The following is a 25777-nucleotide window of genomic DNA, read 5'->3' as shown; positions in this document are numbered from 1 at the left end:
TCTGTTCTTTCTTTGTCTAGAGTGATTAAAGGAGATATCCAGTGGTGATTCAGTGGTGAGCAACTTAACCCTTATCCTAAGGATAGGGGATAAGTTGCAGATCGCGGGGGGTCCGACCGCTGGGGCCCCCTGCGATCTCCTGTACGGAGCCCCGACAGCCGCGGGAAGGGGGCGTGTCGACCTCCGCACGAGGCAGCGGCCGACACGCCCCCTCAATACAACTCTATGGCAGAGCCGAAGCGCTGCCTTCGGCAATCTCCGGCTCTGCCATAGAGATGTATTGAGGGGGCGTGTCGGCCGCCGCCTTGTGCGGGGGTCGACACCCGCTATCTCGGCGGAGAGTCGGGGCCCCCTACAGAGAGATCGCAGGGGGCCCCAGCGGTCGGACCCCCCGCGATCTCAAACTTATCCCCTATCCTTAGGATAGGGGATAAGTTTTTCACCACTGGACTACCTCTTTAATCATGTGCATCCAGTCTAAACCACTGTAACTACTTCTATAGGCTTAAAGGGGTACTCCCGTGGAAAAGTTTTTATTTATTTTTTTAAATCAACAGGTGCCAGAAAGTTAAACAGATTTGTAAATCACTTCTATTAAAAAATCTTAATCCTTCCAGTACTTTTTAGGGGCCGTATACTAAAGAGAAATCCAAAAAAGAAATGCATTTCCTCTGATGTCATGACCACAGTGCTCTCTGCTTACCTCTGCTGTCCCTTTTAGGAACAGAGAAGGAGAAAATCCCCATAGCAAACATACGCTGCTCAGAACAGTTTCTAAAATGGACAGCAGAGGCCAGCAGAGAGCACTGTGCTCATGACATCAGAGGAAATGCATTCCTTTTTTGGATTTCTCTTTAGTATACAGCTCCTAAAAAGTACTGGAAGGATTAAGATTTTTTAATAGAAGTGATTAACAAATATGTTTAACTTTCTGGCTCCAGTTGATTTAAAAAAAAAAAGTTTTCCACGGGAGTACCCCTATAAAGGGAATCTGTCTGATGAATTTGCTCAAAAAAGCTGCCGACACCATTAGATAGATGTTAGGGTATAAAAGAAAACTGCAACTTCCCAGGAGTTGCCAAACTTGTAAAATTGCCTTTCTTTCTGTCAAATGTCAAGGAGGCGGAGCCAAGTTTCTCAGATGTCACAACCTGCCATGCTCCTTTCTCACTCTCACCTTCCATCTCCTTCTTGACTGATTTACACGGCTTCTTTTACAATCTAGGAAGGGTATGGAGGCGAAGGAAAGAAAAGAAGCTTGCTGGGTTTTTGCATTTGAGCCGCTTGGCTCTGCCCCCTGGAGACACTTGGCTGAGAAATATAAATGTGTTTTTATATGTCTGGCCACCACCAGCTCTAGGACAGATACAGTTTGCTTTTATACCCTAACAGCTATCCAGCAGTGTCACTCTGCAGCTCTTAGCAGATTGCCTTTTAGGGTACGTTTACACATGCATATTTTCTGCAGCTGATTGTGTTACCCATTGATTTCAATGGGCAGCAAAATCCGTTGCAGAAAATCTGAAGAAAAATATGCAGCAAAATATGCAGGTGTGAACATACTCCAAATGTGTGACTATGTGTTCAATGATTGTTCAACCATTAACCTACTTCTAATCTAATGTATATGGATACCTATGGAATGTACAATACAACTACATTGTAGCCAAATAGTTTTCAATATAGTTGCTTTATATCTCTTAAACTGATGGAGCAAGATATGTTTCTCAACTCCCAGTCCATATGTTTCCCCAAAAGAATATTTTTCAAAGGGGTATTCATATCTCCTAAAGTTATAGCATATCTATAGGATACAGTATGTCATCACTTAATGATCAGGGGGCTCCATAACTATGCTTAGAATGTAGGGGCCGCAGTGCTGGTGTATTGTTGCATTCCCTTTTTTGTTTTTCCCATTCACATCAGCCACTTCGGTGTGCAGGGAAATGTAGCTTATCTCCATTTAAGTGTGTGGGGCAGAAGCATCCCTGGTAAAGACATACTCTGGAGGGGAAAAAATGTTCTTAAATCAACTGGTGCCTGAAAGTTTTACTGATTTGTAAATTACTTCTGTTTAAAAATCTTAATCCTTCCAGTACTTATCAGCTGCTGTATACTACAGAGGAAGTTGTGTACTGTAGTTCTTTCCAATCTTACCACAGTGCTCTCTGCTGACACCTCTGTCTGTGTCAGGAACTGTCCGGAGCAGGATATGTTTGCTATGGGGATTTGCTCCTACTGTGGACAGTTCCTGACATAAACTGAGGGGGGCAGCAGAGAGCACTGTGGTCATACAGAAAATAACTACCCCACTTCCGCTGTAGTATAAAGCAGCTGATAAGTACTGAAAGGATTAAGATGTTTAAATAAAAGTAATTTACAAATCTGTATAACTTTCTGGCATCGGTTGATTTGAAAACATTTGTTTTCCTCCAGAGTATCCATTCTCAGTACTCCAAACTGAGAATGGATGCAGTTATACCCTCTATTTTCACGATCAGTGGGGGTCCCAGAGGTCGGACCCCCCCCCCCCCCCCCACCAAACATTAAGTGATGGCATTTCATAATGATCTGGCATCAGTTCCTTTAAGAAAAACTGATAGAAAAAGAACATATGTGACAAATAATGAGGCACTGATACCACTACAGGGTTAAAGGGTTTTTCCCAGCTGTAAAGATATTTCACTAGGATATGAAGTCACTTCATGATCCGTGGGGGTCTGACTGTTGGAATCCTCCATAATTATGTGATCAAAGAAGCTGCTTCTTTCACATATCAATTCCTTACTGTTTTCAATAACTCTGCTAGTTGTCAGTGATCAGAAACCATGTTTCAAAACTACAACTCCCAGCATTCCCAGACAGCCGCTGGCTGTGCGGGCATACTTGGAGTTATAATTTTGTAACCACTGGAGGTCCAAAGTATGTTAATAATGATTTTAGAAGACTTGATCAGCAAGTAGGAAAATAAATGACATTGCCTTTGCAGTCCTGTCAAGTACATTAACCTTAATCTGCCATATCTATGACATTTTCTGCCACTAGGAGGCAGCAGTGCCACCCATATTCAGAGGTACAACTTCTGAAAATGAATGTTTGATCTGAAATACTTAAATATTTTGCTAAAACTGAGTGTGAAGTTTGATGTTGTTTGCTCTAATTTAATATATTATGGCCAGGATATGAAGGACTGTGCTATTACTAGTAGAAATAATTCCTAAGCTACATGAATACTGTGCATAAACTTACATTTCCCTTCTACTGTAAAAGCATTTGAATCAGAGATAGAGAAATAGTTGTTGATGTTTCTTTCGGACTCAATGACCTGGTTATGATATGATAGAGGGAAGGGGCACTGTATACAGAATGTATGGTATTATTCCATGCCTTACAAATCACACCATGCCATACCATAATGAGGGAGACATGATGGCTGCTGGAAACGCTCGCATTGGGAAGCCGGCTCCGCACTTTCAGGCCACCACAGTGGTAAATGGCGAGTTCAAAGAAGTGAAACTGTTAAGCTACAGGGGTAAATACGTTGTGCTGTTTTTCTACCCTCTGGACTTCACCTTTGTCTGCCCTACTGAGATCATCGGCTTCAGTGAACACGCAGAGGACTTCCGCAAGATCGGCGCTGAGGTCATTCGAGCTTCTGTAGACTCGCATTTCTCACACCTCGCTTGGACAAATATTCCTCGTAAGGAGGGAAGCCTGGGACCCATGAATATTCCCCTGGTGTCAGACCTGAAGCAGACAATCTCCAGGGACTATGGTGTCCTCACGGAGGAGGATGGGGTTGCATACAGGGGTCTGTTCATCATAGACAACAAGAGCATCCTGCATCAGATTACCATCAATGATCTGCCAGTGGGTCGCTCCATACCATAATGATATAACAGAAGATTTAGGTCAGGGAGTGAATGAAAGCAAGAGGCATTCTCTAGCTCAGTGAAAGTATTTTTTAAGGTCCCCAATCTACTATACACGGGGTAGCCTAATTTACTCAACATTAAAGCCTCTTTTGGTTGACTTCTGATATTTTAGAGCAGCAAGACATGCTCATACATAATAATTAAGAAATATAGAAGTACTAGCAGCCCCCCTGTAGTATCAGTGCTCCCCCCCCCTGTAGTAGCAGCAGCCCCCTGTGTAGCTCCCACTGAAGTTACCTAGTTTATGCTGCTGCTCCCCTTCATCGGGCAGGGAGAGGGATGTTATCGCCAGCTGAACCGTCACTGACAGGCATCCTCAAAATGTGTCTGTGTGTGGCACTTCTGCTCCCAGTTATCCCTGCTCTGGAAAAGTGGTAGGACAGATGGTTGCTGCATTCATGGGGGTTGGAGGTGAGCCTCGGTCTGGCCACCCCTGTTTGATACCTTGTGAGAGGTAAGTATGCAAAGTATCTCCTCTCCAGAAGGAAAAGGACTTGCTCTACACTGCCACCTATCTTAGGTAGATTCGCTTCACATCAGTGTTTGACCCTTTAAGGGCCTTAAAGGGGTACTCAGCTGAACACATCTTATCCCCTATCAAAAGGACCCCCGCGATCTCCGCGGCACCCCAGTCAATCGGTGCACAGAGTGCACTCTGCTCCATGCCCAATGACTGGCAATGCCAGCAGCCACGACCTCTCCATTCACCTCTATGGGAGGAGGCGTGACTGTTATGTACTAGCCGTCATGACACCTCCCATAGACATGAATGGAAGGGACGTGGCTTGGTGTTCCGGATGCTGCTGCTGCCGGCCTGGAGACCAGCGGTGGTGCCCCTACGATCAAACATCTTATCCCCTATCCTTTGGATAGGGTATAAGATGTGTACAACGGAGTATCCCTTTAACCACTTAGGGACAACGGGCGCACAGGTATGCCCTGATGCCCTGGTACTTAAGGATCTGGCGTACCTGTACGCCAGTGGGAATTTTGGTCCCCGGGTGGGGACCGGACCGGGATGCCTGCTAAAAAATCATTCAGCAGGCATCCCATGACAATGCCCAGGGGGGTCCCGAGAGCCCCCCATGTCGGCGATCGCTGCAGATTGCTCGTGAATTCACACCGGTGATTCCGGTCATACGGGTCAATCAATTTGCAGTGATTCCGGTGATACAAGTCACGTGTGAACTGATGACCTAGAGTTAGAGGGCGATCGGCAGTGTACAACACCAATCACCTCCTGTAGCTGGGGGGAGGTGGCGATCCCATCACCCCCCAGGAGCGCTGCTATTGGTTCATCCAACCAATAGCAGCCTGCAGAGGAGGGGTTAATGAGAGAGCCAGGGTCCCCCCCCCCCCCCTCTGCCGAGATCTGTGCCACTCAGGGCTGAAAACTGTCCTCCTGTGTCCAGTAGTTCAGGAGTTTTGTCTGCAGGGACAGGTGGGAGTTAAAAAAAAAATTCTTTCTCCGACCCCCTGATAGGTCTTCAAGGGTCTACTGCAGATTTTGTAGCAGGACCCGGGCCCTATTAAGGTTTCAGTGCGCTGCATTTAGTCCCCCTTATTTTTTTTGGCTGCAGCGTGTTGTTATTTTTTAGTATAACAGTGTGTGACTTATAATTACACACACCGTTATAAAGTATATACCAAGCACATACGCTACATACTTCCCTGCCCCCCCCCCCCACACCCCATCCCCCCCTGCCACCGTAGAAAAAAAAAAAAGCCGGGCATTTTTGGTGGAGGAGGCATACACTTTACTTTCCTCGTACTCCGAATCTGCCAGTGAGTAGAAGGAAGATCCTACTTTTCTGTGTTTTTCCTCATACTCCTCATCATCTAGAACTGATGATGAGTCCCCTATACGCAGGCAGAGATGCCGCCAGGCAAGGCCATGCACTCCCCATGATAGTGACCCAGTGGCTGACACTAGTACGAGCATCCATGCCGCTCGTAATAGGAGTCCCTCCCCCAGACAAGCATACCGAAGCCCCCTCCGGTGAACCTGTCTGGAGACCCCCAGAGGGTTATCAGCCACAGATTCCTGAGTTTGCTGCCAACTCAGGAATTCGGATTGGCATGGCCGGATACACTGAAATAGATTTATTCAGTTATTATTTCAGTGACGACTTTATCAATCTAATGTTGGAGCAAACGAATCTGTACGTCCAACAGTTCATCGTCCACCACCCTGATTCGCTTTTGGCTATGCCCAATGAATGGTACGCCATCAATGCAGCCGAAATGAGGACATTTGAGAGCCTCATGCTGCATATGGGTCTGGTCAAAAAAACAAGTGTCAGGCAGTACTGGAACGGGGACGTCCTCTACCAGACCCCACTTTACAGTATGGTCATGGCACAGAGACGGTTCAAGGCCATTCAGAAATGCCTCCATTACACTGATAGTACGGCAAATTCTTGAAGGCCTATGTACCCCTCAGGGAGCTCTCTGTAGATTAGTCTCTTATCAGTTTAAAGCGGATGACCGTCAAAGTCACTGTTTTTTTTCTGACTTTAATGGACGTTCTCTTAATGGGGAGCAATGGCAAACAATGGGTGCCAGCGGCTCCCATTTACTATTATAGGGAAATGAATAGGGGGAGAAAAATACTGCACATGCTGTAATTTTTCTCCCGCTATTCTGCAGCAGCTGTCACACTGCCGGGCACCAGCAGCAGTGTGAAAGATACCTAACAGTTGGGAGTAGCATTAAAGTAAAAAGCCATTCAAAGAACCTATAATTGTGTTCCCCAACCATTGTGCCACCAGCTGTTACAGAACTACAACTGGGAGTTATAATTTTGCAACAGCAGGAGGCACCCTGGTTGGCTAACCCTGAACTATAGACATCTTATAGATGCATATATCTTTTCATGACAGTGACACTTTAAATATACATGCTCCTCTATGTTAGAGGTCCAAGACTCACTTAACACTTGGATGATGATTTATAAAGCAAGCCAATTTCTTTCAAATTGGCAGGATCCCCAGAAATACACAACCTTCAAGAATATGCCAAGCTGTCCTTCACTGTGACTGGAGGTCCAGAAAATCCCTGTTTCTCAATAAGGTCCAGCTAATGTTAAGCCCTATTTTGGCAATGACCCCAGACAGCTCAACTTTCTTTGCAACCAATGGGGACATGACTGTTCTTCTCTGAAGCTTATCCCTAGACTCTTAGTTTCAGCTTGGCTTCCTTTAGTTAATAATGGGGCACTCATTAGGGGAAACAAGACTCAAATTGGGTATATATATATATATATATATATATATATATATATATATATATATATTGCACATTAATCCTGTAGGGCAATGTTCCATTCATTAAAATGTATCGGTCATTTACCACAAAAAAAAAAAGTTATATGTTACTCAGTATCTAATTCTGATCCTGTACAAATATTTTATATGTGTCTAGTATCTATATTTCTCTTACAAATACCATGCTCACTTGGTTTGTCATCCTGTGCTCTGGAGGGGGTATGTCCTCGCTCTGTATGACTCCCTCCCTGAGTCTGCTGTGCTGGGTATCTTCATCCAATCACTGCAGGCTGCTTTGTAAACCACTCCCCCTTTTCATGCTGCAGTCTGATAGGACAGGAGTAAGCTCAAAGGGTTGCTAGTCCCACCCTCTCTTACTGGACTTTGTCCATGCTTGTGTTTCAGTATCGACAAAGATGATGATGCAGACAGAGAAGATTATGTTCTGAATGGTATGGGGACCCCTAGTAGTGTTTTTTTTTTATAATCCATAATTTCTATAAAAAGAAAATAAACATTTCTTACGAAGTATATAAGAAAAGTTCACTTTATGCCATGATGTACAACATACATAAAGTTTTTAAATTGGACACTGCCCATTTAAGACATATTCGATTTACAGGAGTCTTCAGACCATCTGGTATGTCGGTGGTGTTTTTTGTATTTTGTCCCCCAGTACAGGGTCACTAATTTCAGTCTCTATTGTAGATACATTGTAATTTTGTAAATATTTTTCTATTACATGTATTGTTTGTAAACAGACTTCCTAAATCTCCATAAATGCTTCCTTTTGCTGCTTTATGTCCTATAAGCTACGTTACATTTTATCGACTTTGCTGAAAGTACATTTCCTGTTTCCTAGATTCTATGTAACCACAGAGTCTAGAACCGAAAGCGTTAATGAAAAGCTTTAACTGGCTGGCGCGGGCTCCAGAGGGACAGTAATTTAGTTTTTTGGTAATGCAGTTTAAATTTTTTTTTAAGCTGCCAACATAAGGCGAGTAATTGAAAGTGAAGGTTTGGATACAGAGAACAGGGAAAGTGTTCATCCCGAGAGGTGTTTAATAAAACTCTTGTTCAATTACAAAGAATTACATTACTACGGAGACCGGGAGAATGCTTAATATTGCATTTTCACTCTACAAAGTCTAGGCTGATGTCAGAAAGGGGAAAAGACAGCCATCCAAATACATGAAAAAGACCTAGTTTGTTGATGTTTCTGCATTCAGAGTCAAGAGAAGAATGTTTTCGGTGTCTCTGGCGCTTATGACAAAATAGAAAAAAAATGCTAATTACTTCTTCATTTTAGGTTACGGTGCAAAATTCTGAAAGTGAACAGAGAAATGATAGAGGCGTCCAATTGTCAATTCAGCATCATAATGAAGCATGAAGCGTCTTAGAATGAAAGACATCCGTTCTTTTTACTCAATAGAAATTTTGAGTCTGTAAGAAATAAGATTACATTAGAGGCGCCTCGGAGACTTGATGTGAAACACCTTTTTGGTCTTTGAATATACTTTAAATATAAAGTTGGATGTACACTTTTTCCTTTTATTGGGTGTGATCTACTAGTTGAAGAATTAGCTAAAATGACAATGAAAGGAGAAGTTATCATTATGGGAGACTTCAATGTTCCGGATATAAACTGGAAAACCAAAATAGCTAGTTCTGCCAGGTCCAGAAAACAGAAAATTACATTAGACTTGTCAGTAAAAGCAGAAAAAGGAAGAGACCACTGTGGTACTCAGCAGAAGCGGCCAAAATCATAAAAAACAAAAAGCTAGCATTTAGTAATTATAAAACAACCCAGAGCAATGAAGACAGGGAAATCTACAAGACTAGACAGACAGAGGCCGAGCAAGTTATTACAACTTATAAAGCGCAAGCAGAAGAAAAACTAGCTCAGGCTGTGAAAAAAGGGGATAAGACATTCTTCAGATATATAAATTAAAAAAGGAAATTAAAACAAGGAATAACAAAATTAAAAACAAAGAAGGAAAGTATGTAGCAGAGAATAAAGGGCTAGCCGACTGCCTTAATGAACACTTCTGTTAAGTTTTTACAGAAGAAAAAAAAGGAAAAGGACTTCAATTAAGGAGGAAGACTAATGAATCGTTTGATGCATGTGTCTTTACAGAGGAAGAGGTTCTACGTTTGCTGTCTAAAGTTAAGCCAAATAAGCCACAGCTAGCAAAACCGTTGACAGATTTATCTAACCAATCACTGGTAACAGTAGTCCTCCTGGAAGATTGGAAATTAGCAAATGTCGTGCCCAATCAAAAGAAAGGTAGTTGGGAGGAATCAAGCAACTATAGGCCAGTTAGTCTGACATCAATAGTGGGGAATTTAATGGAAACCCTACTAAAGGATAGGATTGTGGGACATCTAAAATCCCATGGATTGCAAGATGAAAAACAACATGGGTTTACTTCAGGGAGATCATGTCAAACAAATCTTATTGATTTTTTTGACTAGGTGACTAAAATAATAGATGGCAGAGGTGCAGTAGTCATCGCATATCTAGATTTTAGGTAGGCTTTTGACACTGTCCCACATGGAACTTATCAATAAACTACAGTCATTGAGCTTGGACTCCCATATTGTTGAGTGGATTAGACAGTGGCTGAGTGACAGGCAACAGAGGGTTGAAGTCAATGGAGAATATTCAGAGCAAGGTCTTGTCACCAGTGGGGACCTCAGGGATCTGTACTGGGACCAATTTTGTTTAATATCTTCATTAGTGATATTGCAAAAGGTCTCGATGGTGAGGTAGGTCTTTTTGCTGATGACACAAAGATATGTAACAGGGTTGATGTTCCTGGAGGGATAGAGGAATAGTCAGAACTCTTGCAACTGAAATTCAATGTGGATAAGTGCAAGATAATGCACCTGGGGATTAAAATTCCTCAGGCAGAATATAGAATATTTGACTCAGTAACTGAGGAAAGGGATTTAGGAGTAATTATTTCAGAAGACTTAACTCCTTAATGACGCAGGACGTATATTTATGTCCTGCACTGGCTCCCACCATATAACGCAGGGTTACGCAGTCGGGTCGGTCCCGGCGGCCATCAATGGCCGGGACCTGTGGCTAATACAGGACATCACCGATCGCAGTGATGCCCTGTATTAACCCTTCAGACGCATCGATCAAAGTTGACCGTCGTGTTTGAAATGAAAGTGAAAATATCCCGGCAGCTCCCCGTTTGACCCCGTTTTAAACTCTGGGACCGGACAAGGGGCATGTATAGCTGGGAAGAAAGAAGAGACAGAGGTAATATGATAGAGACTTTTAAATACATAAAGTGAATAGACACGGTAAAGGAGGAGAGCATATTTAAAAGAAGAAACACTACCACAAGAGGACATAGTTTTAAATTAGAGGGGCCAAGGTTTAAAAGTAAAATCAAGAAGTATTACTTTACTGTGAGAGTAGTGGATGCATGTAATAGCCTTCCTGCAGTAGTGGTTGCTGCAAGTACAGTGTAGGAGTTTAACCCCTTAAGGTTTTTTTTTTCCGTTTTTGCACATTCGTTTTTCCTCCTTACCTTGAAAAAATCCTAATTCTTTCAATTTTGCACCTAAAAATCCATATGATGTCTTATTATTTGCACCACCAATTGTACTTTGTGATGACATCAGCCATTTTGCCCAAAAATCTACGGCGAAAGAGAATAAAAATCATTGTGCCACAAAGTTGAAAAAAAAATTGTAATTTTGGGGGGCTTCCGTTTCTACGCAGTAAATTTTTCGGTAAAAATGACACCTTCTCTTTATTCTGTAGGTCCATATGATTAAAATGAAACCCAGAGTTGCCTCTATCCTACATCCTTTGGCAGTATACGTGGATAATTATTTGCAGTAGATTGTTAAAAAACTGAAAAATTGCCTAAGGGATACTAACGATTTCCCAGATCAAATAGAAAATTTGGAAATTACAGAAAAAACATTGCTGTGTACATTAGACATTAAAAGTCTTTATACAAATATCCCCACACATGAAGGAATAGCTGCGGTTGGGGAAGAATTAATTAAAGATCCTACACTCTGTAACTCTAAAATTGCCTTCATAGTGAATCTGCTGGAGATTATTTTACAAATTTTTTTTTTTAGATTTGGAGAAGATTTTTATTTGCAGATACAGGGGAGCTCGATGGGATCCCCTGTCGCACTAAGTGTAGCAAATATTTTTATATCTAAGTTTGAGGAGGCATTTGTTTATTCTTTTGCTGTAAGTGAATATGTTATCAAATGGACTCGATACGTGGATGACGTGTTCTTGTTATTGGCAGGTTCAGTTGAACAGCCAGGAGAGTATGTACAGTTACTTAACAGTTGTCATCCACTTATCGAGTTCACAATGGAAGTACATCACCAGCAGATTCACTATTTGGACATGGAAATATTTAAAAATGGTACAAAAATGGAGTCTACATTGTTTGAAAAGCAAGCAGATAGAAATAATGTTCTCCTTAGACAAAGTCAGCATGCACCACAAACATTTAATGGAATACCGAGAGGCCAGTTTATAAGAGCGAGAACAATATGTAAAAAATATAGAAATGTTGATACAGAAATTTGTTGAACGAGGATATGAAGAAAAAGTAATAAGAAAAGACTGCCATGCACAATTAATCAAAAAGACAGTGAATAAATATTGGGGACTGTTACGTGCGGACCCTAAGTATGGAAAAATGTTTGAAAAATCACCTAGATTTATATATAAAAAAGGTAAATTGTTTGGCGAATTATTTAGTCCGTGCAGACATGAAAGAAAAACGAAAAACAAAACAATCTTTTTTATGTACAAAAAAGAAAGGTACCTTTCTGTGCTTGAGTTGTCAAAACTGTAACAGCATTATTTAAACTGATGCTATCTGCCATCCTCTTAAAGACACTAAAATTACAATAAAAGGCTTCTACAGTTGCAACTCTAAGCACGTGGTCTACATGTTAAAATGTCCCTATGTAGGGCAGACTATGAGGAATGTTAAATGCTGGATTAATGAGCACCGTTCCGCAATCCGGAATATGAAGAGTAAGGAAGGTCAGAGTCAGGTTGAAATGGAAAGTAAGTTTGGGGAAACCGGAGTGGCAAAGTATTTCCATGAATTTGGACATAAAGTTAGTGAGTTACGCTGGTTAGTGATTAAAGAAGTAGAAGGAGAGTCAGAAGAGAAGATTAAAAGGAAATTACTCCAACAAGAAGTATATTGGATAGAAGCCCTTAATTCACTGAGCCCGGACGGGCTCAATTAATTATGCAATTTTTCAGTTTTTCTGTAAGTGTTGCTAACATCTCATTAAATATTACTGTAACAAAATTGTTTTAAACATATATATGTTTTAAAATTTTAAATTTCTCATTCCAGAAATGAGCTCTCGCGAGAGATGATTGCTAAGTAATAGGTTATGGGTGCACGATAGGGTCACCTGAGAAAGGGGGCGTGTCCTCCGAAACATCGGAAGTGTCCGGCCTACACACTCACCTATTTGCCCCTTCGTGAGAGGAAGGAGGATCCGCTCCGCTATGCCTGTGCTAGGGTCAATATATATCGGTGGCTGGATCAGGAGACGTTCTTTAGTGAGCACTTGGGGTGAAGTACTATTTGTATCGAATGCATTTGAAAAAAGTGGAGCTTGCTCCGAATTTGTACGAATAATTAAGAATTCACTAAAGCAATTTTAAAACGTACATACCTGTCTAGTGTGAATTGTCTTCTATTTTGGATACTGCTTTGAATGGGTTGAGCCCCCATATATTCACACGCATACCCCAATGCATCTAAGGTTTACCATTTAATTGCTATATAAAATGATACCCTACTTATATAGGTTTGATTGTGTCCTACTTCTGGAAAAAATCATAACTACATGCACGAAAATTTATAAGTTTAAAATTGTCATCTTCTGACCCCTATTACTTTTTAATTTTCTGCGTACGGGGAGGCATGAGGGCTCATTTTTTGCGCTGTGATCTGAAGTTTTTAGCGGTACCATTTTTGTATTGATCAGACTTTTTGATTACTTTTTATAAATTTTATCATGATACGCTATTTTGGAATTTGGAATTTTTTGGCGCGAACGCCCTTGACCATGCAGTTTAATTGACAATATGTTTTTATAATTCGGACATTTCTGCATGAGACGATACCACATATGTTTATTTATATTTTTATGTACACAGTTTTTTTTTTTTTTTAAAGGGGTGTGATTCAAATCTTTATTAGGGAAGGGTATGATCTTTATTAACATTTGCTTTAACTTTTTTTTGCAATGTTACATTGTACACTGCACACACTGATCTTTTACATTGATCATTGTTATCCCACAGGATAACATCGATCAATGATTATCCCGCTTGACTGCTCATGAGTGGATCTCTGGCACTGAGCAGTCATTCGGCAATCGGACATGCATGAGGAAGGTAGGGGTGCTCCTTGTGTGTTCCAGCTGTTCGGGATGACGCAGTTTCGCCGCGGCAGTCTCGAACAGCTGACTGAGCTAGCCGGGATTTGTTTACTTTCACGTTAGACGCAGTGATCAACTTTGAACACCGCGTCTAAAGGGTTAATAGCACGTGGCACAGTGATCGGTGCTGCGTGCTATTAGCCCCGGGCCTGACCTGCTATGATGGGGGCCACGTCATGGCCCCATGTTGTGCAAAGGGAGAAGACTCAGGGCGTACAGGTACGCCCTGCCCCTGAGTCCTTAAAGGGGTACTCCGCCCCTGGCATCTTATCCCCAAAGGATAGGGGATAAGAGGTTAGATCTCTGCGGTCCCGCTGCTGGGGACCCCGGGGATCGCCGCTGCGGCACCCCGCCATCATTACTGCACAGAGCGAGTTCGCTCTGTGCGTAATGACGGGCGATACAGGGGCCGGAGCAGTGTGACGTCATGGCTCCTCCCCTCATGACATCATGGCCCGTCCCCTTAATGCAAGTCTATGGCAAGGGGCGTGACGACCGCCACGCTCCCTTCCCATAGACTTGTATTGACGGGGGCGGGCCGTGATGTCACGAGGGGCGGAGCCGTGATGTAACAATGCTCGGGCCCCTGTACTGCCCATCATTACGTGCAGAGCGGCAGCTAGACCCCGGCGATCTGACATCTTATCCCCTATCCTTTGGATAGGGGATAAGATGTCTGGGCGCGGAGTGCCCCTTTAAGTGGTTAAACATGCATGGGATAAGTATATGGCTATCCTTTATATTAGATAGGGCCAGGGACAATTTTATTTCAGATTTTGAATTAAGATTATTGGGCAGACTAGATGGGCCAAATCGTTCTTATCTGCTGACACATTCTATGTTTCTATGTTTCACAAGGTGAATGTTCCATGTGGAATTCCACAGGAAGAATTCCGAAGGAAATTCTGTCAAAATGTACTGCATATGGACTTTAATGGGATTCCACTGTCCCATTCACACAGCTAAATTTTTGCAGAAACAATGCGTAAATTCAGCATGCAGCAACATTTTAAGACAATGGCGGCAGAATCCCGTTGAAGTCAATGGGGCTTTGAATTTTAGCAGAATTCTTTGTTTTGAGAATACCACCAGAATTCCTAGAGAATTCTTCAAAAATTCTGCTTGGCCCCCTCATATCTGTATCCATCAGTGGTATGTTTTTATTTAATTTATATAAGCAGCAGCAAATGTCCTATAAATATAAAAAATAGCATTTACCCCACATCCAGGAGACAAATATTAACCTCTTCAGGACATAGGGCGTATGGATACGCCCTGCATCCCGAGTCCTTAAGGACGGAGGGCGTATCCATACGCCCGTGGGAATTCCGGCCCCCACCGCTAGCCGGTTGGGGACCGGAGCCGGATGCCTGCTGAAATCGTTCAGCAGGCATCCCGGCATATCGCCCAGGGGGGTCATTATGCCCCCCCATGTCGGCGATCGCCACAGATCACTGGACAATTCAGTCCAGCGATCTGCGGCGATTCCGGGTCAATCGGGTCTCCAGTGACCCGGTGACCCGGAATTACTGGCTGTTCGGGGCCGTCTCTGACGGCCCCGAACAGCCAGAGCCTGCAGGGGTGAGGTGGCACTGGTGCCACCTCACAATCGCCCTGATTCGTCGGCCGGATTACCGGCCGACCAATCAGGGCGCCTGCTGCGGGTGTCACTCCCGCTCCCGCTCCGCCCCTCTTCCGGAGGACGTGAGCGGGTGCGGGCAGAAGACCCCGGGTGCTGGGGACCCCGATCCCCGGCGTCAATGTTGGGATCGGGGCCCCAGGAGCGACGGCCGCGGCGGGACTGACCTCATGCGGCTGGATCGTTGGAGGTGAGTGACAGCCTCCTGCTGTTGCTTAGCAACAGCTCCCAGCATGCAAAAAGGGCATGCTGGGAGCTGTAGTTATGCAACAGCAGGAGGCAGACCACCACAACTCCCAGCATTCCCTTATGGGCATGCTGGGACTTATGGTTTTGCAACAGCTGGAGGCACATTTTTTCTATGGAAAAGTGTACCTTCAGCTGTTGTATAACTACAACTCCCAGCTTGCACAAACAGCTAAAGTGCATGCTGGGAGTTGTAGTGGTTGCATAACTACAACTCCCAGCATGCCCGTTGGCTGTCGGTGACTGCTGAGAGTTGTAGTTTTGCAACAGCTGAAGGCACACTGGTTGTGAAACAGAGTTTTTTTTTTTTTACCTAACTCAGTGTTTCACGACTGGTGTGCCTCCAGCTGTTGCAAACTACAACTCTCAGCAGTCACCGTACACCATGCACCGTACATGCTGGGAGTTGTAGTTTTGCAACAGCTGGAGGCAAACTGGTTGTGAAACACTGAGTTAGGTCACAAACTCAGTGATACATAACCAGTGTGCCTACAGTTGTGGCAAAACTACAACTCTCAGCAGTCACCGACAGCCAACGGGCATGCTGGGAGTTGTAGTTATGCAACAGCTGGATGTCCCTCCCCCCCCCCCAATGTGAACGTACAGGGTACACTCACATGGGCGGAGGATTACAGTAAGTATCTGGCTGCAAGTTTGAGCTGCCGCAAACTTTCTGCTGCAGCTCAAACTGCCAGCGAGAAACTACTGTGAACCCCCGACCGTGCGACTGTACCCTAAAAACACTACACTACACTACCACAAAAAATTAAATAAAAAGTAAAAAAACACTACATATACATATACCCCTATACAACCCCCCTCCCCTCCCCAATAAAAATGAAAAACGTCTGGTACGCCACTGTTTCCAGAACGGAGCCTCCAGCTGTTGCAAAACAACTCCCAGTATTGTCGGGCAGCCGTTGACTGTCCAGGCATGCTGGGAGTTTTGCAACAGCTGGAGGCACCCTGTTTGGGAATCACTGGCGTAGAATTCCCCTATGTCCACCCCTATGCAAGTCCCTAATTCAGGCCTCAAATGCGCATGGCGCTCTCACTTTGGAGCCCTGTCGTATTTCAAGGCAACAGTTTAGGGTCACATATGCAGGGATGTGGAATTTCTATCGCCTGACGCCCGGGACTAGCAGTTTTGGGCGCCGGGCAGGTGAATTTGTCCGGCCCTTAGCCCGGCTTCGGGCAAGCAGGGCCGGACCTGACAAGTGCAGTCTGCAGTCTGTATGGAGTGGGCTCCTGACTCCTGCCCGCTCCATACTCTGCAGCCTGTGTCCTCGGAAGCAGAGCAGGGGAGATGAGAAGCTGTGTATTTGTCTTCTCTCCCGTTGGCTGTCCGGGCATGCTGGGAGTTGTAGTTTTGCAACATCTGGAGGGCCACAGTTTGAAGACCGCTGCATTAACCCCTTCCATGTTAAAAGTTCAAATCACCCCCTTTTCCTATATAAAAACATGTAAACATAATAAAAATAAACATATTCGTTATCGCTTCGTGCGTAATTGTACAACCTATTAAAATATAACATTATGTATCCCGTATGGTAAACGTAAAAAAATACCAAACCACAGATTTGAAATTTTTATAATATCCCAGAAAAAAAAAGTTAAAAAGCGATTAAAAAGTCAGATCAATACCAAAATGGTACCGATACAAAAAACAGATTATGGCGCAAAAAATGAGCCCTCATACAGCCTGGTATGCGGAAAAAAAATAAAGCTACAGGGGTTAAAAAATGGCAATGAAATTTTTTTTGAAAAAGTCCGGAATTAGTAAAACGTAAAACATAAACGATACAAATCTGGTATCGCTGTAATCAGGTGCCTAAAGTATAAAACTAACATGTTATCTGACCACAAGGTAAATGGCGCAGAAAAGAAAAACCACCAAATCTGCAAAATGATCTTTTACTATTTCAATTTCACTTCCCTTAATATATTTTTTTTTTGGTTCAGAGAATATGTTATTGAAAAATTAAAAGGTATCATTATAGTAGGTAGTTATGGCTATTATAGGGCAAGGAGGAAAAAACAAGAGCGTAAAAGCGAAAATTGGCCGGACAAGTGGATCGTCATGGGGGACAAGTAGATTTTGCTCCATTTTAGTCTCGTGGACAAGTAGTTTTTTATAAAATTTCCACACCCCTGATATGGGGTATCGCCGTACTCTGGAGAAATTGTGTTACAAATTTTGGGGGGTATTTTCTGCTTTTACCCTTTTTAAAAATTTTGGGGAAAACAAGCATTTTTTTTTTTTTTTTACATATGCAAAAGTCGTGAAACACCTGTGGGGTATAAAGGTTCACTTAACCCCTTGTTACGTTCCCCGAGGGGTCTAGTTTCCAAAATGATATGCCATGTGGGTTTTTTTTTTGCTGTCCTGGCACCATAGGGGCTTCCTAAATGCGGCATGCCTCCAGAGAAAAATTTGCTTTCAAAAAGCCAAATGTGACTCCTTCTCTTCCGAGACCTGTAGTGCGCCAGCAGAGCACTTTTCACCACCATATGGGGTGTTTTCTGAATCAGGAGAAATTGGGCTTCAAATTTTTAGGGGTATTTTCTGCTATTACCCTTTTTAAAAATTACTAATTTTTGGGAAAACAAGCATTTTAGGTAAAAATTTTTTTTTTTACATTTGCAAAAGTCGTGAAACACCTGTGGGGTATTAAGGTTCACTTTATCCCATGTTACATTCCCCGAGGGGTCTAGTTTCCAAAATGGTATGCCATGTGTTTTTTTTTTTGCTGTTCTGGCACCATAAGGGCTTCCTAAATGCAACATGCCCCCCAAAAACCATTTCAGAAAAACGTACTCTCCAAAATCCCCTTGTCGCTCCTTCGCTTCTGAGCCCTCTACTACGCCCGCCGAACACTTTACATAGATATATGAGGTATGTCCTTACTCGAGAGAAATTGGGCTACAAATAAAAGTAAAAATTTTGTCCTTTTACCCCTTGTAAAAATTAAAAAATTGGGTCTACAAGAACATGTGAGTGTAAAAAATGAAGATTGTAAATTTTCTCCTTCACTTTGCTGCTATTCGTGTGAAACATCTAAAGGGTTAAAACACTTACTGAATGTCATTTTGAATACTTTGGGGGGTGCAGTTTTTATAATGGGGTCATTTATGGGGTATTTCTAATATGAAGACCCTTCAAATCCACTTCAAACCTGAACTGGTCCCTGAAAAATACTGAGTTTGAAATTTTTTTTGCTGCTGACCGTTGAAGCCCTCTGATGTCTTCCAAAAGTAAAAACTCATCAATTTTATGATGCAAACATAAAGTAGACATATTGTATATGTCAACCAAAAAAAAAAAATGTATTCGTAATATCCATTTTCCTTACAAGCAGAAAGCTTCAAAGTTAGAAAAATGCAAAATTTTCAAATTTTTCATCAAATTTACGGATTTTTCACCAAGAAAGGATGCAAGTATCGACAAAAATTTACCACTATGTTAAAGTTGAATATGTCACGAAAAAACAATCTCGGAATCAGAATGATAACTAAAAGCATTCCAGAGTTATTAATGTTTAAAGTGACAGTGGTCAGATGTGCAAAAACGCTCCGGTCCTTAAGGCCAAAATGGGCTCCGTCCTGAAGGGGTTAAGGGATACAACATGACCACATTTTTCATCACATGACTGACTAATGGTGCCATACTGTTACTGAATACAAAACGTCATACACAGACCTATATTACCTCCATACAGTGACCATATAGTGATTACAGTGCAGTTATATCCAGTGACTGAAAGGGTGTTCACTTTCTGTTCTTTTCCATCTGTCAGAGATTGCCAAGACAATCATCCCCCTCTTTTTACAAACTTCCCATCTACAGTGCCTCAAAAAGTTATGATGCCCTGTTTGTGTCCCACACAGTAATAGTGCCGTTCATACAACAGGTAGACCAATTAATATTGCTCCTACACAGTAGATATCCTCAACCTACACAATTATGTCCCCATCCTGTAGATACCCCTTTTATATCGCACTCAGAATATAGTAGATGCACCCCCCCTCCAAAGTTACCCAATGGCCAGTCACTGTACCGTTATGATGGTTAGGCATAAATAGGTTATGGGTTATAAAAACAATAATAGGGATGATAAAGTGCTGAGTCTATCTCCACTGGACCCACCGGGACACAACATAACATTATACCTTTGGGATCCATGCAGGCTGGAGGAGACCAGAGAAAATAACATTTAATGGAGACCTTCTTGATGAATGACTGGGCAGTACTAAAATGTTCTTTCACACTGTAGCACAATGCTGCTGCTGCTCTAGTCGTAGATTGATTCAATGTGTCCTAAGCAGGTATACAATGAAGCTGCACAGATCTAGACAGGTTGGCTTCAATAAACTCTTTTGGACAAAAGCAGCGCTGCCCCCTGATAAAAAACAGTACCTCCACATGACCTGCCTCTCCTTCAGGCTGTGGAATGGATTCAGAGTGGCAGAGTTTATATGCTGCAGCACAGAGACACACATGACTATAAGTGTATGATCTACTTTGCACCCCCTAGCCCCTGGCATAGTGGTTGGCACTGGAACACAGAGTAACACATGATATATGTTGGTCCTGCCATTTTAGGAAGGAAGGAGACAGGACAGAGAAGCAGCACCCCCACTTTACATTCTGGGAGTAATGTACCCTGTATGATTGTACAAGTCTCACATACCAAAGCCTGGCACTGATTCACATAAATCACAGAGACCCATAGTGGCCATAATGCCTACTTTCAAAATCTGCATCATAATTTTTTTTTTTTTTTTACTTAATATATATTAAAGAAGTACTCCAGTGGAAAACATTTTTTTTTTCATATCAACTGGCTCCAGAAAGTTAAACAGATTTGTAAATTACTTCTAATATTTTTTTTTTAAATCCTTCCAGTACTTATGAGCTGCTGTATGCTCCACAGGAAGTGGAGTTGTTCTTTTCTGTCTGACCACGGTGCTGATGACACCTCTATCCATGTCAGGAACTGTATAGCAAACCCCATAGCAAACCTCTCCTGCTCCAGACAGTTCCTGAAATGGACAGAGGTGTCAGCAGTGAGCACTGTTGTCAGACAGAAAAGAACAACTCAACTTCCTCTGTAGTATACCAAAGCTGATAAGTACTGGAAGGATTAAGATTTTTAGTTTCAAAATGAGAAATTTATTGATAGCAATACGTAAAAAAGTACAACATCAACAGTCAAATGAGAAAACAACGATTGCTTACAACAATAACATAGCATGTAGTACAGTATAGTTAAATCGATCTTCCATCAAGTGACAAACGGGGAAGAAAGAAGGAAGATCAGCAGTTACCGACATGAAGGGGTATAAGGGGGCTAGGACAGATTAAGGGCGGGAATACAGAGACGTCAGGGGGTACCCAGGTTGATCGAATCAGGTTTCACACAACATGAGTCAGACAAAATGAACATTAGAACAGCACAGAAGCATCAATATACTATATTGTTAAATAATAAGAAATATCTGGGGCGTGAGAAGAGGAGACCCAGGGATCCCAGAGCTTAAGGAAGCTATCCATAGTATCTGCTCTGATAGGGTTCAGTTTCTCAGAAAGAAGTATACTATTAATTCTGGTGATGACCATGTTAAGGGATAGGGTCGTGGAGCGCCACTGTGCAGCAATGTGTATTGGTGCTGCCAGAAGTATGAGTTGTGCTAAGCGAAAGGTGGGATTGTGAAAGCCTGCAGGTTTGAAACCTAAAAGGCATACCTTAGGACACACGGGGCACCTCCTATCAGTAATCGTTGAAATAAGGTCAACCACCTGTTGCCACAAAAGGGCGACTTGAGGACAAGTCCACCAGATATGGTACATGGATCCCCTCTCCCCACAGCCCCTGTAACACAATGGGGAGACTTCTGGGTATATGGCATGCAATCTCGTGGGAACATAATAGGTCCTGTGCAATATTTTAAGGGAAGCTTCCACCAAGGAGACCTGCCAACTCCCCCTACTAAGGGTATCACAGCAGGAATGCCATTCTTGAGTGGTGAGCGATTCCCCAATGTCCTCCTCCCTCTGTCTCATGAAAGGCAGTTTACCATCAGATGGTGGGTGATTTAATGAAGAGTATATGAGGGATAGTGATCCCGCTCTCGTAGGTGAATAGAGCGAGGTCAATTCATAAGAGGTGGGATCATATGTCATGTGAGATGGAGACATGGAGGGTAAAAAGGAAAATATTTGTGTCATTCTAAAGTGTTTTGTGGAGGGAGGGTGATAACGGGATATAAATGTTTCCTTGGTCATAAGTTTTTTAGCAACAGGAAAGTGGTTAAGCAACGTAAGATTGTTTTCCTTCCACCACGCAAAATCAGATGTATTGACTCCCAGAGGGAAATCTGGGTTTGCTAGAATGGACACAACATGGGATATTTGTGATTGGAGCAGGAGCTTAAACCTGACCGCCCTCCACAATAGTAAAGAGTACAGGGAAATAGATGCCGTTAAAGGCACGTGTGCCATGATCGGACCCGACTGCCACATCAGGGATGAAAGAGTATATGGATGCAGTAATTCATTTTCCAAACGCACCCATCTAGGGGAGGAGTTGGTTGCATTACAGAGTATCAGCTGTGAGAGTCTTGCTGCCTTGTAGTATAACGTGAAATTGGGAACTGAGAGACCTCCCAGGCGTTTGTGATAGTACATAATGGATCTAGAAATGCGTGGATGGAGACCTCTCCAGAGGAACCTGAAGACAACAGCCTGCAACATTTTCAGATCTGCCACACGTATCGGGATCGGGAGAGTCTGAAACAAAAATAGTAGCTTCGGCAGCACCACCATTTTTATAGAGTGCAAGCGGCCATACCAGGATATGTGTGGTAGGTTCCACCTGACAAGGTCTGCTCTAATCGATCTGTACAAAGGTAAGTAATTAAACCTGTATGGAGCCGGTAGTGAAGCAGGGAGCAGGATGCCAAGATATGGAAGATGAGAGGTAAGGATTTTGAGAGGAAAGTTAGAGGAAAGAAGTGTCCGAATGCCTGAGGGAGTGTTACACAGAAGAATCTCCGACTTGGTCTTATTAACCACCAGGCCCGAAATGGTCGCAAATTTGTCTAATAGGGGAAAAAGATTGGGAATGGAAATAATGGGGTTCGTGATAGTGAGTAACAAGTCATCCGCAAACAGGTTAACTTTGTATTCTGAGTTCGCAATCCGCACCCCCTTAATGTCCGGGTGATGACGTATGAGTCTCGCCAGGGGCTCCATGATCAAAGCAAATAATGCTGGAGACAACGGACACCCCTGACGAGTACCCCTTTGTATAGGGATGGGAGATGGGGATGAAGTTGGGATTTTAAGATATGCCAGCGGAGACGAGTACAGCACCCGCAAGACATCCACAAATGGACCCGCAAATCTCATAGCCTTCAAGACTCCGAACATATAGTACCAAGAAACAGAGTCAAACGCCTTTTCTATGTCCAACCCTAAGAGCGCTAGCGGTGTGTCCGTCTGTGACGCCCATTGAACAATATTGAGAACCTTGCGGATGTTGTCAGGTGCTTGCCGCCCTGGGATGAATCCTACCTGTTCGTTATGCACTAGATCAGGGAGAAGCCTATTGAGTCTCCTGGCCAAAACTGAAGTAAAAATCTTGGCGTCTAGATTGATTAAAGAAATGGGCGGTAATTGGAGGGAAGAAGGGGATCTTTGCGGGGCTTGGGGATGACCACTATGGATGCTTGCATGAATTCTTGGGACATGGGTGTACCGGACATGATAGAATTACATAAATTGGTAATATGTGGGGCCAATAGGGAACTAAATTTTTTGTATTACATAGCGGAAAGACCATCAGGGCCTGGTGCTTTGCCTATTTTCAAGCCGGTGATTACCTGACACTTCCTCCAGTGAGATAGCGGCATTTAGATACTCCCTAGCAGCAGAAGTAAGATGAGGTAAAGATACAGAGTTTAGGAAAGCCTCCACCTCAGCTATAGAAGGAGGAGAGGAGCGTTCAGAATAGAGCGAGGTGTAGAAAGAATGAAAGGTGTTGTAGATCCGGGAAGGGTAAGAGGTGGTAATTCCGGGTCTCATTTGAATGCTGTGTACCCTAGTCGAGTCCTGTTTCTGCTTCAACATGGAAGCAAGTAGCTTATCGGGTTTGTTAGCCCATTTATAGTACGTAGCCTTAGTCCATCTCAGGGCTTTTTCTGTGGCATTCAATAAAACAGCATCGAGCTGCATCCTAGTTTTTTTAATAGCTTTATATAAGTATGTAGTGGGATTAAGCTAATGGGCTGTAATCAGATGGGTCAACCGAGTTTCCAGTGTGGTTTGGGCCTGGAGTCTGCTGCGCTTAGGTTTGGATGCCAAAGCAATAAGCTTCCCCCTAATGACAGCCTTGTGGGCAGTTCAGACCCATCCCACATCGGTATACGGGGTAAGGTTGTTAGCGAAGTAGGCAGTGATTTCCTCCTCCAACTGGTCTTGTACAGCAGGGCAAGTCAGAAGCGACTCAATAAGTCGCCAGGAAAAGGGGGTGAGACATTTGGTGCCAAATTAGAAATGTGACAGGACAAGGTCGTGGTCCGACCATGCACAGTGGATGTGTCTAGAGTAAAGTAAATGGGGCAGAGTGGAGGAATTAGCCTGGATCCAATCAATCCGTGTGTAGAGGTTGTGTGCAGGTGAGTAGTAAGTGTAGCCATGGACTCCCAGATTATGTTCCCTCCATGTATCAGTCAGATGTAGTGATTGTAAAGTTCCCGTAAGGAGCCTCTGCTGAGGGCCTGTGTGTCTGAATAGACTGGTACTAGAACGGTCCAGGACCCCATTGTATACCAAATTAAAATCACTGCACCATATCAAATGATCAAAGGTGAGGGAACCTAGCCGCCCCACCATCTGAACCAGGAATTGCAGAGGGTCCTCATTGGGAGCATATGAATTCACTAAACAGAGTTTGGTCTCCTGTAGGGTACCCTCTAGTATCAGAAACCTGCCCTCCGGGTCCGTGTGCGTGGTATGTAAGACAAAGGGGAAGGAATTGTGCAGAATAGTAGCTACACCTCTAGATTTAGAAAAGATAGAAGAAAAAAACAGGGATATGCGCCCCTAGTGAAGGATGTTTATAGGTGAGATGAAAACAGGTTAAGTTGTAACACTCACCTATTTTCGTTGTGCTGAGAGCACAACATCTGTGATAGCCTTAGGTGATATCTCAGGTCTGCAGCCACGGTCCTCTGGAGCAAAGGTGATGTCCCAGCAGTGTAAGTAACAAGAAAAAAGCAAAGTTGGGCCGTTGGTGGCGCTGGTCCTGATGTAAAGGAAGCTCTGTAGACCCTTCTCAGTGTCTAAACATGGTTTTATTAGCACAGAAAGCAACGCGTTTCTGGTCCGAACTGGACCCTTCGTCTGGCAGTGTGCATACAACATAGTGAACAGATGCGGTTAAAATACATTCCTTACGCAACCTTAAAGGTTACGTTCATTTGGCAATTCACAAACATGGTTTACGCAAGTAGCGTGGGTAAGTAGAACATCTGTAGCTGGAACCCGATGCCGTACGAGTGCATTCCTGTATCTGCACTAGACGGCCGGGAAGTCAGCAGCTTGCAAGGGAATGTGAGGTAAGGGCAATCTGATGCAGGTATGTGCAGGGATTGCCTTACTGGGAAACAATATCGGCCGGAGAGTGATATCCTCTTTGTTACTGCAGCCGAGGGAAAACAAGGCTGATTGGGTAAGTGGAGCTGGAGATGCTCCTGATAGGTCAGGGGGCGGAGACCTATGTTCCGTGCGTATCACTCTGACTACGGAGCTGTCAGATCCCTTAGCGCTATGGAGCGGTGGCAGAGTTGAGAAGGGGCGGACCTACAAAGGTATTGTACCAATGCGTGTGGGTCTGCTATCGCACAGCGGGGCGATATGCAGCAGTGGCAGAGTTGAAAGGGGGCGGACCTGTGTTGGAAGCGGGCGATATGCAGCGGGCCGATATGCAGCTGTATTAGAAGCGGGGCGATATGCGGCGGTGGCAGAGTTGAAAAGGGGCGGACCTATATTAGAAGAACTGACACAGAAAAAGGGGGCGGACCTGTATTAGAAGAACTGACACAGATTTGGGTAGGAGGGTAGTGTGACCGGCTAGATGTGCTGTGAGGCACCTTGCTGGGTGGACAAGGGGTAAAGTAACATATAAGGAGCTATAACCGAATATACTGTGTAGGGT

General features: G+C 43.5%; 1 protein-coding gene across 1 annotated transcript; it reads left to right on the top strand.

Moving 5' to 3' along the window:
* The first annotated feature begins 3429 nt into the window (after positions 1–3429).
* On the top strand, positions 3430–3891 carry LOC130367377 (peroxiredoxin-2-like). Its single transcript, XM_056569794.1, has one exon. The coding sequence runs from the start codon at positions 3430–3432 to the stop codon at positions 3889–3891; it is 462 nt and encodes a 153-aa protein (XP_056425769.1).
* Positions 3892–25777: the final 21886 nt, after the last annotated feature.

This window comes from Hyla sarda, chromosome 4, assembly GCF_029499605.1.
Source record: "Hyla sarda isolate aHylSar1 chromosome 4, aHylSar1.hap1, whole genome shotgun sequence".
Classification (NCBI taxonomy): Eukaryota; Metazoa; Chordata; class Amphibia; order Anura; family Hylidae; genus Hyla; species Hyla sarda.
This window is presented reverse-complemented; position numbering and strand designations above follow the sequence as displayed.